Genomic DNA, 18,364 nt, shown 5'->3' on the forward strand with positions numbered 1-18,364 from the left:
ATTGCCCTTTACCGCTTGCTAAGATACCTTTTGCAACTGGTTTGTTCAGATGGAGTCTATCTGTCGTTTGATTTACCACAAGCACCGAGTAACTCCTTGACGACTTCTGTCTGTCCTCCATCTGTCCTGATGCTGATTGTGATGAGCGGTGAGCTGTCTTTTCTTTCTGTTGTTGTGCCATCCACACGTTGTTGTCTTCAGCTTCTTCAGGGAGTAAAGTCCTTTTGTTTTCAATAAATAAAGTTGACCTTTCAACTCATTCATATTCCTCCTTTACTGACATACTCCTGGATAGAATAGTAAGTGTCTTCTTTTTAATCATAGGGCAGATTACAAAACTAAGTGGGAATACTTATTTTTATACATTTGTTTTAGTTTGTTTACTTGTATTCATAGTAGTATACATGCCAACTGTCCTTTCTTTATATCCTAATTATGCACGAGTTGATTATGCTCTTTGGAGCATTGTCAGGGAGGGGTTCTTTTTCCCTTCACCCCAACCAGGCCACTGCCATCGCCGCACCAAGCAATAGATGTGGGCCAGATTAATCTTTCTACATTCCAAGAATGCCAGTGGAGTGAATACTTTGGTATGCTCAAGGTGTGACAATATAGAAGAATTGAGAATTATTTCTTATTCTAGAGAGGTCTACTCCAGATATGTGTTTATTTTGGTTCTACTTTCAACTTTGGGTGATGACAGAAAGAATTTCATTGAAGAAGCTCCAGAGTGTTAGTCCATGAACAAAGGTAAACCTTTCCTCAAGCCCTCCTGATGGAGACAAGTTAATATCGATGAGGAATCTTCAACAAGGTCATGAGAAAATGTCATTAACTTTTAACTGTACTTTTCCACAAACCTTTTGAAACCGTCTTTTCTATATAGTATAAAACTACACTCTCCACCTCTTGCCCCCTCCCACCCCCATAAAGAAAGAGAGCGGAAAGGAGAAATCATCTTGTCTCATAATACGAACTTGATGTCTTGATAGTATGCTTCTCTGCCTGGGTCACATAGCCGTGTCAACTCAGTCTGCCACCCTGTCACACACTTCTATGTGTTCCACTGTGTTCATACAGGGAACTCGTCCATATGCAGCAGGGATGTACTACCCACTGCCTCCCCAGATATTTCTAGAGGACTAACTGGAGGCCTGGGTGGCACAGACGATTAACGTGCTTGGCTTCCCAGCGGAAAGATTTGCAGTTCAATTCTCTTCAGAAGGTCCTTGGAAAAAAGGCCTGGTGATCTTCCAAAGAATGAACCATTGAAAACCCCGTGGCACACAGTTCTGCTCTGATACCCAAATCAACAATAGGTTTACTGGTAAATTGACTTCATTATGACACCCAGCTTCTCTTTGGGTCTGCTAAAGATAACTGAATCATAGAGTAGCATTCATATGTGGGTACTTAGAGATTACTAATGACTGTTTATGGGGTATGCGAATAGGAGTTAGAATTGTGTAGTTGTTACAAGTTTAGGCTTGGAAGCCAGGCTGACCTAGCCTGTATATGGCCTCTCCCACTTGACTGCCTGTGTGGTCTCAGCAAGTTACTACCATTCTCCACTTTCCTCCCTGTAAAATGGGATACAATTGTGTTCACCCGTATGGAATGACGGAAGCACAGCATTCATTGTAGCATAATGTCTGGCATTTTGTATGTGTTCAGTGAAGGTTAGCCATTGTTGGTTATCATTACTACTGCTTTTAATATTTTATTTTTATTTTCTTATAACTGACGTTTTATTGGTTGTTTTGAGATCAGCACAGAGACATTATAGACAATTTGTACACAATTCTCAATGCCTGTACCCAAATCCTAAAATGGCATCTAGATAAAATTTGTTTCTAAATTCCAGTGACAAAAAAAATTCCAGTGACTTTCCAGCTTTAAATTTAGAGACAAATTTTAAAAAAGAGATTATCAAGTACCATTATCTTCAAAGGTTGGTAAGCAATTACATCTAAGTTCCACTAATTCACAATTCAATGTCATACATACGACACCCTCAAATGTTCATTCTTTCGCGGCACGTAACAAAGTGATCAGGAACGCTGGACAGCGCCGTCCAAAGCTGTTGCAGAATGCATGGTTCTGGCAAGGAAGCCATGGTGGCAGAAAGGTTTTCAGACAGTTCTATTAAGAAAACAGACGTGGAAACAAAATTTCAAATGTTCAAGTCATGAAAATGCCTGACAGTGACTCCAAATTGCCATTAAGTATGTTTTATATTAGGGATACAAAAACTGCCCCCTCCCAGCCCAGGGAATGTTATGTTGACACCCAAAACAGTCAGATCCTCCCACAATTCAACATCCCACGATTTTCTGGTTGTACTAAATAATAAACAACCAGTAAATGATTTCACATCTTTTAAAAAAAGCACTTACACTTTAAAAAAATGGAATGAATTGGGATTTCCTTCTTAAAAATGTTTCCAGAGCTACTAAAAAACTTGAATTTACAAAATAATTGATAAAACTATTCCTCTGGATTGTGCATGAAGGGAGATAGCAGGGCCCACTGATGAGACAGGAGAAACATTCATCAGACTGGGCTGCTTTTCCTCCTGCTTCGTCCGAGGCTGCACTCTCCTCCTGTCTCGTTTCTCCCTTGTCAGCAGGTAAATGGTCTTTAGTTTCTTGGTCAGCTACTTCAGCCTGCTTTCCCTTTGCTCCTCTTTTCCCTTTTGCTTGCACTTTGTTGTCGGAAGATTTATCCTTTCTGCTGCCATTTTAGGCTTCGTCTCCACTTGTGCTGGCCCAGGTTTCGCTGACAATCTCGCCGATCTCCTCAGCTCCTTCACCGCCCGTTCAGTCGAGCTCACCTACCAAGAGAAGCAGACCAGCGATAGTCCTGTAATAGTTTAATATCGTGATTTTTGTCTCTTGCTAATGCCTGCAGATTTGCCAGGCTTCTCCCACAGTCTCTCCAGGCTGATTATTTTTTCCTATACTTTTTTCCTTTAAATGTTCCGGCATTTTCTTTTCCACGGCCCCACCGATGAGGTGACATTTGATGATCGGTGAGTTGAGAACCGATATGGCTCCTGCCCGACCAGGTGGCAGACCAGGGCCGCCAGTAGAGGACCTTTGTCTATGTTTACTTTCCTCTTTTCTGCCCTCAGTACTAGCTTTTCTTAACTGAATGATGTGATCAGCAAGTCAAAAACTGTGTGTGCGATCATCGTCATCAATTCACTGGAGGCTTGATAAGCAGGACCCTCTGAGCTTTGGAGATACAAACAGAGCTAGCTGCCATGGTCCCACTAGACCTGGAAGCCCAGCAAAATTAGTCCCGCTCACTACCCCGCAATCCCAAGGTTCCCACACACGGGATATACAATTCCTGAAAATTCATTCTCAAACTTTTTCTGATAAAATCAGCATTATCTGAAATTGAATGTCCTCCTACCCTTGCTCATTTCAGTTTTTCCTCCTTACATACAACGACATGGGCTTCCTTTAGACCAGTGGTTCTCAACCTTCCTCATGCCGCGACTCTTTCATAGTTCCTCATGTGGTGGTGACCCCAACCATAACATTTTTGTTGCTACTTCATCACTAATTGTGCTACTGTTGTGAATCGGGTGACCCCTGTGAAAGGGTTGTTTGACACCCCCCCCAAAAAAGGGGTCACGACCCACAGGTTGAGGACCGCTGCTTTAGAGAAAGCCCAGAACAAAAGCTGCTTTCGAACTATTCCTCCTTCTACCAAATTGCGTTGTCATGAATGACTTAAAGAAACGACACTGGGAACGCTGGGAATAGAGAGGTGGAATCAGCTGGAGACACCTGGGTCCCACAGTGGTTTGATTAGTGTTCCTCTGCCATGCTCCCCTGCCAATGAGCTGCACGCCTGTCTTTGTAGTAGGGGACTACTGGCTAGAACCCAACTGTTTCCCATCTTCACCTGTGGATTATTGAGAACCTCTTAGAAAGCAAATGCATGGTGTAGTGGTGCAAGGAGCCCTGGTGGTGCAGTGGTAAATCACTCAGCTGCTAACCAAGAGGTTGGCAGTTTGAACCCACCAGCTGCCCATAGGAGAAAGATGTGGCAGTCTGCTTCCATCAAGATCGATAGTCTCGGAAACCCTGAGACGTGTCGGTTTTAGTGTCCTTGAGGAGTTCTAACAGCTCTGGGGGCATTTGTGGTTATGCGTATGGAGCTACTAACTGCAAGGTCAGCAATTTGAAACCACCAGCGCTCCCAGGGAGAAAGATGGAGCTTTCTACTCCTGTATAGAGTGACGGTATTGGAAACCCACAGGGGCAGTTTTACTAGAGAGTTGATAGGAGGCAACACTAACTCACTCAAAATGGCGGTGGGTTTCTAGGGTCTCTGTGCCTTGCAGTTGACTCAGTGGCAGTAGGTTTGGTCTTGTAATGGTGTTTAACCAAGTAACTGAATGAATTTTTTCCAAGAAGAACTCTTATCTTTTCATGTAAATATTTTGAGTTTGTGTGTCAGAATTGTTTGCAAATGAGTTTGCTCTGGAATGTACCTCACTAGGAATGATGAGTTGCCCCAGTTTGAACTTTAAGCTAAAATTAGCAACACTGTTCTCCTGTGCTAAGAGGCTCATTATGGCAAGATTTGGCTTCTCGGAGAGCTGGATGAAATGCTCCCTCCCTGCACGTAACTGACCATTTGAGCTGCTCTGCAGCGGTTCTCTGGCGCTCTGTACAGTGTGGCGTGAAAGCTGCGGCGACCCGGCCCCAACCTGAAGATCAACCAGCGTGCCTCAGTGTAGTTCTCCACCCAGATATGTTTTAGCCCAAGTTTTAACAGCAAAACACCAAATTCTGTGGAAAATGAAAAGGTAAAATGAGTTGGGGCATACGGCTTTGAAAACCATAGAAATTTAAACTAGTGATTTAATTATCTCAAGCTCTTTGTATTTCTAGAATCTGCCTACATTTTATTTTCCTTTGAAATCTCTGTAAATGCTTAAGGCCTGGGGATTATGTAAATCAGTACAGGTATTTCTCATGAATTCCCACTCTCCTCTTTTAAAAAGACTCCAATAAGGTTGAATGTATCCAAACACTGCAGCAGATCTGAGTGTTAGTAGGCAGTGAGTTGAATGGAAGAGCTGGAAATCCTAGTGTCACAAAACTGGAGCAAATCTCTGGCTACTGGTTAAATGAAGACTGATGGCCCCCCTCCCCTCACTGTTTGCCGTTTAGCACGGAGGAACAGAATATGTATCAGCTGCTTGGAAATCTGGAGAGGTGAAGGAATCATTATAGTCTTGGTTTAGCAGAACATAATTCAGTCAAATGAAAACACTGCTTATTCATTGGGGGCTTAGACACTCTTGAATAGCCATCTATGGTGCAAATATTGGTTTCTTCCCATCCGGGGTGATGAAAATACAAAGCCACATGGAGACTATTAACCCCGTGGGCTAAAGGGCTATGAAAACCCCGGTGTCCACACGCTGAGAGCAGAACTAGATGGTGCCCAGCTCCCACTACCAGCTCTGAAGAGGACTCCATTAGAAGGCCCTGGGTAGAGTGGGAGAAAAGTGTAGAACAGAATTCACGATCCTGTCAGAGACTGGGCTTACTGGCCAAAATGAGACGAATGGGACCCCCAAGACAGGGGCTTGAGCCAGTCTTTAGACCTGGAATTGAACTCACCGCTGGTAAAAGAATCAACCATTTAAAGTCCAAAGGGCAGCATTTGCTCAAGAACAGAGCATTTAGAAAGGAGGAGGAATGGAAACAGGAAGTACTTGGAGGAAGTAGGATACATTGTAACACTTTGAGGAAGTTGAAATTGGTGAGTCGAAACAAAAATTGTAAATTATTGCATAAAACTGATGCTCTGTTCGTAAACCATCACCTAAGTCGCAATAAAAAGTCAAAACAAAAACCTGCTCATGGGAGGTGGTGGTGGTGGTGTTGCGAACTGCAAGCGTGTTCCAGCTCACAGGAGCCGTGCATACAGCAGATCGCAGCACGGCCTGTTCCTGCCCCATCCCCGTGCTTGTTGTTATGGCTGAGCCCCGTTGTTGCGGCCCGTGTGGGTTTATCACATTGAGGACCTTCCTCCTTTTCATTTACCCCTACTTTATCAAGCATGATGCCCATCTTCAGGACCTGTAATACCTCCAGAGTATGAGAGACCAAACCTCACCGTCTCCACTTCTAAGGAGTATTCTGGCTGTAGTTCTTCCAAGACAGATGTGTTCCGTCTCCTGCTGGCAGCCCCTGCTATATGCAGTCTGTTTATTCATTGCCAGCTTTTTCATACATATAGAGCAACTGACAATGCCTTGACTTGGGTCAGACACACCTTAGTCTTCAAAGGGATATCTTTGCTTTTGAACACTTAAAAAAAGGTTTTTGCGGTGAACTTGCCCAGTGCATTAAACTGTTTGATTTTTTTACTGCTGCTTCCATGAGTGTTACGAATCTAAGACAAAGGAAATCCTTGATGGCTTCATTTTTCTCTCCGTGTATTACAGTATTGGTTTGGGTCCAGTTGTGAGGATTTTTCTTTCCTTTAGGATGAGGTGTAATTCATCCTGAAGGCTGCAGCCTTTGGTCTTCATCAATAAGTGCTTCAAGTCCTCTCACAGAGCCAATTCTGTTTTCTTCCTTTCAGAAACATGTCAGCATTGCTTGGGCCAAACGTGTGTGCCTTTCACATCGGCGTGTCCAGGTTTCTTCTAACTCGTGGCTCTAGCTTTTTCCCAGCTAAGAAATCTTAGCCCCAAAGACTCTCAGGGTCTTGTTCTTGGCACATTCTCACTGTCTCCCTTAGAAATTCAGATAGCTTGAATGAACAGTGTTCTTAGGGCTTCAGGGGCGCAGGCTGTGGGCCTGCAGATAAAAATGAAAGCACAGAACAGCAAGAGAGAAGGATGCTTGAGACGTATGTAAAATGTGTGTGCACATAAGACATGCACATGAGAGGACTACCGCTCATTCGCGGAAAATTAGAAGTAGCCTTCCTGAGCTCTTTGGAACCCCCTCATAGAATCATATAAACAAAGAAAGCAGGAAAACAAACCAACCCTCTGCCTCCATGTGGACTCGGACTCCTGATGATAGGGTTTCGTGGCTGAGGTCCAGAAGGGGGTTACGCTTCTTTTTCCCACGGCACCCCTGGGTAGGCTGAATGAAACCATCAACAATTGGGTTAGCAGTCCCGTGGTTAACGGTGCGTGCCGCCCAGGGACTCCACCTCAAGGACAGAGTAGAACTGGACTTCGGGGTTTTCTCTGCTGTAACCTTAACAAACCTATCCCATCCTTTCTTTTGAGGGACCACCAAGCAGCTTCAAACCGCCAACGGTTTGTAATACTTAGGGACCTATAATCATCTTTCCTGTCTCCCAGTAAATGTCTCCACTATAATCTAATCCTTGCTTTTAATTGTCAATTAACTTGATACTGCTTCTTTTGTATGGTTCCCTAGACATTCCTGGTACCTGGCAACCTAGATATTGGTTGACAAAAAAAGGTATTTGAAAGACACGTTAGGGAATTTTAGTAGTTGAAGATGTTTCACAGATGCTCCGTGTGCATCTGGTATCAGGATAGCGGTTAATGGGGTAGAGAGAGGAATTGAGTCTTAGCCCCACCTAAATCCCCAAACCTGGTTTCAATGCCATCCAGTCAGTTGCAGCTCATAGCAACCCTGTAAGACAAAGTCCAACTGCCCCTTTGGGTTTCTGAAGCTATGCATTTTAATGAGTCACCTGCAGAACAGCAGGTGAATTTGAACTGCTGGCCTTGTGGTTAGCAGTCAGACACATGCGAGAGCCACTACACCCCCAGGGCTCCTTCTGTCCTCACCATCCCCTCTTAATGCTGCTATCCTGGGCTTTAAGACAGGTAAGTGCAATTTATGCTCCCTGGAAGAAGATAAATCTCTGGCTACAAGTAACAGGCATAACTGACTTTTTTGTATTCACTCCTAATGGAAACGTTTATGTTTTAAAGACAAGACCCATTAAATGCTAACTGAAGGGTTAGGGATTCAAACTTAGCAACTCCTTGATGGGAGAAAGATGAGGCTTTCTGCTGCTGTGAAGAGTTACTGTCTCGGAAACCCACAGGGCCAGTTCTGCCTTGTCCTGGCGGATTGCTACACATCAGAATCGACGTAAGCACGTTATCTAGTCTGAGGGCAGTGGTTCCAGTCACTGGAGGAAGGGAACACTTTGGGAGTAAGGTCTGACTGCTTTGATTTGCACTAGATGGGTAATGCCTTCGCCTGAGTTTTCTAGAGAAACATAGCCAGTGAACTGTGTAAATGAGAGGGGGTTTCATAAAGTTCATGGAAAAATGAAACTGCATGTTAATGAACTTTTTTTTTTTTTTGAAGCCTCCTCCAACTCTCTCTCTTTCTCATTGATTTAACTCAGGACCAAAAAAGAAAGCAGAAGTGAAGCAGAAAATAGGCTTTGATGTTAATTTTTTTAATTTGCATTTTATAGAAAGTGTGTTTGCTGAAGTTTAAGTGCCTTAGGGTTTTTTAGCAGTAACTTAATGTCAGTGGCAGATCTGAAACTTTCTAGAAACTCAGTGGGCACCCCGCACCCCGACTTTAGGTTTCTAATAAACGGCTTTTTCCTTTAAAGCTGTGTTTTCCCTTACAGTTTATTTTTAAACATAATAAGAATGGGAGGTCAGTTCATTTTTTTTTTTTTGATACTTTAACTCTTGTTGACAGAGTTATCTGGTGATTCCAGGAAGGAAAACAAAGAAACCCCAAACCAGAAATTGTTAGCCAGCAGTGGCTAATGGCCCATGGTGCCCTAGCAGTCCTCGTACTCGCCTGTGTAATTGTGGGGTTTGGAATCAAGTCTTCTTCGGGCTCTGGAAGTTTCTGTGTTCCTGAGGGCTTTCTGTTGGTTCATGGAGACCTTCAGTTAGTCCCACTGAGCACCTCACGGGGAGGTGGAGACCCCTGTTGCGTTGAGCAGTCATTCTACTTTAGTTGCTCAGCTGTGAAGTTGTAGAGCTTCAGAGAGTCTGCTTTCAGCCCTTTTGTAACCTCAGAAGAACAGCTGCTATGCTGCGGCTGCGTCCACAGCGTGATTGCCCCCTTGGGACCATTGGAGTAGCATGCTCCTTACACAGAGTTAGGACTCGCTGGCTATTGGAAGTGAGGGTGCCTTGGATGAAAAATAGTCTGAGTGGGGATCATTGTGTGGTGCTAAAGGTTTTTGTTGGAAGATAAAAAAAAAGATTATAAATCCCCATTTTTGTTTTTATATCATTGCTTTAGATGCAGTGTATAAAAATGTTATTGTATAAGATTTCAAGATCAAATAACAGTGAAGAAAAACCAAATAATTGGTCTGGCTCATTCCATTACTTATCATGTGAACAGCGGCCTTCCGACCAACCTAGCCACCTTGAACATATCCCTGCTTAGCAGGAGCGTTTGGTGACTCCAGAACTGCTTTGGTGGTCCAGACACTGAGCTTGTATGTTGATACCAATGGTTATGTATGAACCAGAAGGAACCGAAGCCCCCGAATAAAGAAGGGAATGTAGAATTGACACAGAAAGCCTTGGGAATTGAGAGGAGAAGGAATAAAAACATCTCCAGTTTGTCAGGTAGTGCCAGGCCTGGACATCCCTGATGTTGCAAACAGAGCAGTGACCCCAGTCTTCACACCAGCAGGCTGACATATCTCTGTCACTGCAACACTAAGTGGCTAAGTGATTTCAGGAGTCAATTTTTAGAAAAGTCATTAGATTCTTAGATTATTTATTGTTGCCATTGCTCTCAAGTTTCTCAACTTTCCCTGCTGAGGCCTGGCACCTGTTGGTCTTTTGCAGGCAACAAAACAAGCGCACCTCTGCATCCCTGAGTTTCAGAAAGACCCAGTGTCTGCTATCCTTGCCTCCTTCGTCCCAAAGTGGCCTTTAAGTGCAAATTGTCTCTTTTGCTTGTACTGAGGAAGGTAAAAAGTGTGATACTGACAGTGGGAAGAGTGCATTTTTCTCTTTGGCAAACAGTAATGGGTCAGTGTAGTCTTGTCTAGAGGGAGGCTGTCTGCTTCTGCTAAGACCCTGTCCCCAGTCTGTTGTGTCTGCGCATTGGGACTGGGAGGAGGTAGCAAGAGGAAGTTCCATTGACTGAGGTGGGCTGTTTTCTTTCTTAACTATGAAGAAATGTTTCTCATTGGTGAAACAAAAGTTCTACAGAAAAGTATTCATTATTTGGTTCTAGCAAAAACAGTTTGGAACCAGTTGGGAAATATCCCATTTAGGCTTCTAGACCCATGAGCAAGGTGCTTTATCTTTTCACTGAAAGCACAAGCTAGAAAATACCACTTTTTCTTTTCTGTCTTTTTATTCTTTGGAGTGTTAAAACTCTGAGAATAACCTTATACTTAAGAGGAGAGCTATACAAATCAATCACTCAAAGTACCTGGAGGCAACCGATATCCAAAAGAGTTTAATCAATCTCAGTTGATGATGATATCAGTTTCTCAGTGTAAGGTTGTTAGTGAGCACCTGGTGGGTACACAACTCTGAGTATGCAAAATATAAAAATTCCAGCCACCAAAAGGATGCATCCTCTAGCTCAGGGGTTCTCAACCTGTGGGCCGCGACCCCTTTGGAGGTCAAACAGCCATTTCACAGGGGTTGCCCAATTCATCACAGTAGCAAAATTAGTTATGAAGTAACAACGAAAATAATTTTATGGTTGGGTGGGGGGTCACTACAACATGAAAGGGTCGTAGCATTAGGAAGGTTGAGAACCACTGCTCTAGCTAAAAGAAAAATATACACATTTCTTTAAAAAAAAAAAAGTGGCAAGTGCTTCTGATTGCTCATCTACTGTCTCTAAAAGCTGCCTTTAAATGCATTAGGAGGACTCTTTGTAAGGCATAGTAGCCTCAAGGGAATTTGCCCCAGGTTAAAGCCCCCGTTTAGAGGCGCTCAGATTCCTCAAACTCTGTTGCTAGCATAACTGGAGCAAAGTGGGCCCTTTAATACAGCTGCAGTTCAACTGTTGGTTCCTGAGGCATGTGCCCAAGACTCTGCACATTGTTCCAGGAAAAAAGGAGAATAAATCAGTTTAACTATGGCTTTTTGTGTTTTGTTTTTCTTCCTTTAAACTTCTTATTGTGATTTGAGTGAAATTTTACAGAGCAAATTGATCATCCATGGAGCAGTTCATACACGTCTTGTTTGGGGACACTGGTCACAGTGTTCACAATGTAGTAACACTCTTCCCATTTCCTCTCTCTGCTTCTTGTTCCCACTCTTCTTTTCTATGCACGTCTGCCTTCTGAGTGTCCATTCTTGGGCACATGCTGCACTTTTGATCTCATGGTTGATTGTTCTAAGGAGTTTGGGTCTCCCTGGTGTTACCATTCACCCATTCACCGGTAGGGCCATCTATTGTTTTGGGCTGGAAGTTGAGCCAGGTGGTAAGTTCAGTTCCAGATTTAAAGGGTAATTAAGGGCCATAGTTTTGTGGCTTCCACCAGTCTTTCTCAAACCTGTAAACCTAGTCTTTTTTTTATGACTTTGAATTTTGTTCCACATTTTTCTCCTACTCTAGCGAGGACTCTCTATTATGTGATCCTTTACCAAGTGGTCAGCTGGTAGCTGGGGACCATTTAGTTCTTTTATCTCAGGGTTGTGGGAGCTGAGGTCCATCAGCCCTTTGCACCAACTGTTTGCAGTCTTCTTTGCTGTGAAGAGAAACCAATAGTTGTTCTTCATATGGCCATTGTGTTTAGCTTTGGGTGTCCTTTATATTGCCTGTTTTATGTATCAGGCAGTTAGTTTCCCTTAAAAATAATCCAGAGAGCCAGTAAAAGATCACTTGACTTCTTAAATCTGCAACAAGCTACCACCACCCCCCCACACACACCCCTAATCAGTAAAGATATTGGATATTCATTAATACACTTTGCTCAAGTGTTTCTCTCTATGGTGATTGTCCTTGGTAGTCTCTTATCATATAAATAGAAAACAGTGATTTATTGTTGTAACCGATTTTATTTTTCTCGAGATGAAACATTAGTTCCATCTTATTTCTGCCAATTTTCTGAATATAGATTTCAGACTCTGGTAATGAGTAGAAACCCTGTGGCGTCGTGGTCAGCTGTTTGAAAGCACCAGCAGTTCCGGGGAAGGGAGACAAGGCTGCTGCTCAGCTCGTTACACTGAGAGACCCTCAGGGACCACTCTAGCCTGCCCTGTAGAGTAGCTGTGAGTGAATCAACTCAAGGGCAGCGAGTTTTGTTTTGTTTTCTGTTTGGGGGTAGAGTTTGTTTGTTTTGTTTTTGGTAATTATTACTTTCTGGATCATTGTTTTGAAGACCAAATGTTTAAAAATGTGATAAAAGTTCAACTAAATATCTTAATAAAACCGAACAAAGAACAAGAACTTTTCAGATTTGAAACCTGATCTTCATTCAACCAGATCAACTGCCAATTGTCAGTGTTACTGAGTTGGTTCTGACTCACAGCAGACTGGATCATCTGCACAATCATTGCTGTGCTGCAGCCACTGTGTCAGTTCGTCTCGCCAAGGATCTTCCTGTTTTATATTAACCTCTGCTTTACCAAGCATGGTGTTTTTTCCCAGGGATTGGTCTTCCCTCACATAAAGTATGTGAGACAGTGGCTTACCATTCTCGCTTCTAAGGACATCTGGCAATACTTCCTCCAAGACCGACTTATTCATTCTTCTGGCAATCCCTGGTATAGTCCAGATTCTTCTCTAACACTTTTATATAAAGGCATCAGTCTGCTTTCACGTATTTATGAAGCCATTGAAAATAAGCACCTTAATCCTAAAATGACATCATTAATGCTTTCAAGAGGCCTTTTGCAGCAGATTTACCCAATGCAGTAAGTCATGTGACTTCTTGCCTGCTTCCTACACAAACGCTTGTTGTGAATCTAAAGAGAGTGAATGTAAAGATTGGGAATTCCAGAACACTTGATTGTGCTGACGTGGAACCTGTACACAGACCAAGAGGCATTTGTTGGAGCAGAACAAGGGATATTCCATGGTTGAAAATCAGGAGAGGTGTGCTTCGGGGTTGTATCCTGTCAGGACACCCAGACAGCCTCATGCGGAGCTAACAAGCTGGGAAACTAGACCGAGTGAAGGAGAATATGACATCAGGACTGGAGAAAGATTCACCTGCAATATACTGGTGATACAACCTTGCTTGCTGAAAGCGAAGAGAACTTAACGCACTTAATAAAGGAACTCAAAGCTTTCACTATAGATTGATTATACCTGACCATTAAAAAAAGTCTTCACAATTGGACCAATAAGCAACGTCTTGATACATATAGAAAAGATTGAAGTTGTCAAGAATTTTATTTTACTGGGATCCACAATCAACTGCCTTATCACCACAATTTTTTCATCTTTCCAAAACCCTTCCTGCTGTGTGAACACAGGAAGCATCTTTTATTAGTATTCTTTGTTTAAAATTGGATTTTGCTTCGGATTAAAAGCAAAATTTGCAGATTTTCCGAGCTCACATATGAGACCACACTCTTCTATCTAAGTCAGTGTTTGAAGAGATGGGTCCCTATGGACAGAAGTGGCCTTCCATCCCTTGAAAGCAAAGTCCCCACTTCCCCCTGCATTTGTTCACTTGGTTCTCCTGGGGGCACCAAGGCAGCGTAGCCCAGCAGCCTAGCAACTGCCAAGGTCTTTTTATAAAATACACTTCTTTCAGCTGAGAGCAGAATGACTTCCTCCCTCTGAAAAAACTGACTGACCTTTGGAATTTACCTGGCATTCTTGGGGGAGCCATGGGGGGAGAGGCTTCCGTATTCAGAGAGGTAAATGTAAAGAAAAGAGCTTTGACCTGGTAGCTCTGCTGTCAATCAACATTAGATGGGCCATGCCTAAGTTGCCCGAAGCTCAATTTCATTATGTAGAAAACAAGGTAGTATATGATCTGTAAGGATCCATAACTGCTCTAAAATTATTTGATTGATGTTCTTGAGGATCTTAGTATAGCTACTCCTGGAAATGTATTATTTGCACTGGGCTTTCTAGAGATTGCAAAGTACGGGTTTCTCCTGCGTACCTGAGATTTCTTCCACCAAACCTAAAGTCTTTATTCTTTGATGTCTACCCAATTTAGGATTTAATTGATTAGGCAATAGGGAAACAGTGATTGAAGGGAATGTGTTTAAAGGAGATCTTGACAGGTGGCTTGCAGCAAGTGGAAAGGTTTCAGAAGTATTCATTGTTTTCTCAGGATCATTGTTGAGTGATTATGTGGTTGATGGTACCCAAGTATCTTGTCACTGTTTGTCACCATTTCTGGCTAACCAGAAATTAGCCTAAATCTTATGTGTCACTGAGCCAATCCAAATCTTTATATATGAGGGCCCTTCAAAAAGAATGTGGACAAATAGAACTCAAAGATTAAAAATTTGAAATACATAAACTTCATTTCTCAATATAAGCATCATCAGAGTCAAGACATTTCTATAAATGGTGATACCAGCCATTCAGGCCATCTTGAAAATACTAAGGGTCCTGGAAATTTAACCATGCTAATGTAGTCTGATTTTCTTTTTACATTATTCACTGAAGGAAAATGAGCACCTGTAAAGATTTTTTTTAAAAGATTAAGAAAATTAAGTCAGAAGGAACCAAATCAGAACTGTCAGGCGGAGGCCTAATTAATGATTTCCCATAGAAACTCTTGAAGAATTGCTATTTCATGAGCAGAATGAGCAGAAGCATAGTCTTGGTGAAGTAGACTCTCTGTTGATGCTTTCTGGGGCACTTTGCTGCTAAAGCTTTGGCTTTCTCAAAACACTCATAATTGGCAAATTGGACCCCCAGAAAGTCAGCAAGCGAAATATCTTATGCATCAATATAAAGCATGTTGCCATTTTTGCTTTGACTGGACCATTTCTACCTGTTGCTAACCATTGCTCTAATTGTGCACTGCCTTCAGGATTGTACTGTTTGGGCCATGATTTTACCTTGTGCTATAGCTCTTTGAGGCAAAGCTTCAGGGTCTTGATCTGACTTAACATTTTTTAATCATTTTATTAATCATTTATTGTAACATTTTAAAATCATTTATTATAACTCATCACAATGTATACATACATCAGTTGAGTAAAGCACCCTTATACATTCGTTGCCTTCATTCTCAAAATTCGCCTTCCACTTAGGTTCCTGGAATCAGCTCATTTTCCTTTTTTTCCCTCCCCTCCCTCCCTGCTCCCCCCTCCTTCATGAACCCTTAATAATTTATAATTATCTTATCTTACACTGCCCGGCGTCTCCCCTCACCCACCTTCCTGTTGCCCATCCCCCAGAGAGGAGGTTACATGTAGATCCCTGAGATTGGGTCTCCCTTTCTACCCCACCTTCCCTCCCGGTGTCGCCACTCTCACCTCTGGTCCTGAGGGGTTCATCCATCCTAGATTCCCTGTGTTTTCAGAACCCTACTGCACCGCTGTGGATCCTCTGGTCTAAACAGGTCCGCAAAGTAGAATTGGTATCATGATAATTGGGGGCAGTGGAAGCGTTCAAGAACTAGAGGAAGATTTTGAGTTTCATTGTTGCTACACTGAACCCTGAGTGACTCATCTCCTCCCCACTACCCCTCTGCAAGGGATGCTCAGCTGTCTACAGATGGGCATTGGGTCCCATTCACGCATTCCCCCTCATTCACGGTGATGTGATCCCCCCCCACCTTTGTTTGAAACCTGGGCCCCTCCGCCCTTCATGATCACCCATGTTGGTGTGCTGCTTCCATGTGGGCTTTGTTGCTTCTGGGCTAGATGGCCGCTTGTTTACTTTCAAGTCTTTAAGTCCCCAGATGCTATATCTCTCAATAGCCGGGCACCATCAGTCTTCTTCACCACACTTACTTACGCACACATTCGTCTTCAGCATTTATGTGAGGAAGGTGATCACAATGTTGGTTTTTGTTCTTTGGTGTCTGCTACCTGGTCCATTCAACACCTTGTATTCACTTAGGCAGTGTGCTTCTTCTCTGTGGGCTTTGTTGCTTCCGAGCTAGATGGCCGCTTGTTTGTTTAACATTTCTATTGAAAACTGCTCTTGGCTGCAGTTGATCAGAGTGCAACAGTTTTATCACTCGCCAAGCAGAAAGTTGGCTCAACTTTAATTTTTCAGTCAGAATTGTGCAAGCCAAACCATTTCAAATGTTTATGGTGTTGGCTTTGTTTCTACTGTTGTCTGTACTCTTTCACTGGGATTCAAACAAAGTGAATTTTTTCCCTTACAAATTGGTGTGGATATTCTGCCTCTGTGGGCTTCAGTTTGTTGACTGGCCATTTCAAGCTAAAACTATCTATCCTGTGCAGCCAGCTCCTATAAAGGCCTGTATTGCTTTCAGGCTCACAAACTCTGTAAACAAATGTAAATGCCAACATTAGTTTGCCCCTGACCAGTAAGCAAAGTATTAAAGGGTATCCATTTGTAAACTGCTGACTTCCTTGCAGCACTGTCCTCATAAACTTTTTGTAAAAGAATGATATCACTATTCCACCAAAATTTCACCAATTTAATGTTTATTCTTGAGTTTTTTGAGAAAATTTAATTGGCACATAATCCACGTCATTCAATAGTTCAATCATATCGAGAAGAATTGTACACTCATCGCTACAATCAATTTTAGAACATTTTCTTCTTTCTTGTGCTCATTGTTATTAGCTACCCAGTTCCTCTGAACCTCCCCTGCCACACCCCCAAGAAACTATTAATCCAGTTACTATCTATAGATTTACCTATCCTGGGTTTTACATACAGGAAAGCATACCAACACCAACACCCACCCACCCCCAGAAAAAAAAAAACTAACAGCGATAACCAAATAAAACGGAGAAAAACTTCAATCGAAAAGGAAGTAGGAAATATTAAACACTACAACAACTTTAAAGGGATCAAAAGGGAGAGAAAATGATATGGTATTAAATTTTAACCTAACTCCATCTGCAGTAATCTACTCTCCCATGCACTCTGCATGATAGCAAGGCTATGGTTTCAGTTTCAGCAGAATTCATGTTGCTCTGATAGAGATTCTTTTCAAATTGATACCTTCTTCTCCTTCGTTCCTCAGACTGGATCCTGTTCAGGCATTTCTAACAAGTTAATAGGAGTTTATTTTCGTACAAAAAAGTTCTGAAACCCACACGTGAGTTTTTCATAATATGCAATCTTCCGGCACTTTTAAAGACCTTTCATACTGCCAGGCGCTGTGGAGATAACATGGGCTTTGGAGTCAGTCAGAACTGGGATTTTGCAATCTGATTTTGTGATCCTGGTCAGCCTCTCTGTGCCTCAGGGTCTTCATGTATAAAATGACAGTACTTACGGACTCATCTTAAAAACTACTGTAGAATCTAAAATGGTACATCCAGAGTGGCATGAATAAAAGATTCATGATGCATTGTCAAAAAGTCTAACCAACGTCACTAAACGATTTGTATAGAAATTGTTCGATGTTAATTTGCTGAGATATAATAAAATATAAAGTTTTTTAAATCGCAGGATCAGATGAAATGGCAGTAAGGAGAGCTTCTCATATCATCACACTAAGGGCCCTGGCATGTGTACACCATTCATAAAAGGGGCGTCATTTTAAGGCACTGTTGTGGAGTTACTTTGTTAGGTAAAATAGCAGCAGAGATGCATGTGAGCAGTTGAATCGTGAAGCAGACTTGCTGAGAAGGAACCCTGGACCTTTGGAGCAGGGTCATATCAGATGCAGAGCCTTGTGTCTTAGGGGAGGGTGCCCCTAAAACATCCTTTTATGTTTTCCAGGAATCAGAATTTCTGTGTTTGGAATTGGATGAGGTCAAGATCAACCAAATCCTGAAGAAACTCTCGGAGGTGGAAGACAGTATCAGCGCCCTGATGCAGCCTGCCTGACCCAAGATGACGTACCGTAGGCAGGGCTGAAGCAGTGACATCCGTCTGGGACAGACACCTCCCCGCTCCCCTTTCCCAGCCGGTTCCCTGCTGCTATTAAACCCTCGGTTAAACTCTTGCCTGTCTCTGCTTGCTGGGGTTTCTTTCTCCCTCCCTTCCGTTTCTGTTACTCTTCATACTGCCTATCGTGTGCAAGACTCAGCAGAGGGCACAGGGAGACGCTTCAAGAAGCAAACCTAAAAGACAGATTTCAAGGCCCCTGGCCTGGGACTCCAGGCCCCGAGGGCTGGGCCGAGGCGCTGATGCGAGGGGTGCAAAACCGCCGGCCGCTGGGAACTAGGCGGGAACCATCACGTGAAAGTTAGAGAAGGAAACGAAAACACTGTAGTCGTACAAAGTCAGAGCTGGCCTGAGTGTCGTGGGCCCTCGAGTGCGGACCAGGCCTCCCGAGCCGAGCAAGCCGGCCC

The 18,364-nt window shown here is 42.9% G+C and overlaps 1 protein-coding gene across 2 annotated transcripts in view; it reads left to right on the forward strand.

The window, feature by feature from the left end:
• Positions 1-18,015, forward strand: part of COMMD1 (copper metabolism domain containing 1) — a 157,737-nt gene extending 139,722 nt beyond the window's left edge. For both annotated transcript variants that reach the window (XM_075535886.1, XM_075535887.1), the window contains one exon: positions 17,790-18,015. In XM_075535886.1, coding sequence (XP_075392001.1) covers positions 17,790-17,897 — 108 coding nt within the window. In that variant the 3' untranslated portion in view covers positions 17,898-18,015. The remainder of the gene's footprint in view (positions 1-17,789) is intronic.
• The last annotated feature ends 349 nt before the right edge of the window (positions 18,016-18,364 follow it).

The sequence above is a fragment of the Tenrec ecaudatus genome, chromosome 17 (assembly GCF_050624435.1).
Source record: "Tenrec ecaudatus isolate mTenEca1 chromosome 17, mTenEca1.hap1, whole genome shotgun sequence".
Lineage (NCBI taxonomy): Eukaryota > Metazoa > Chordata > Mammalia > Afrosoricida > Tenrecidae > Tenrec > Tenrec ecaudatus.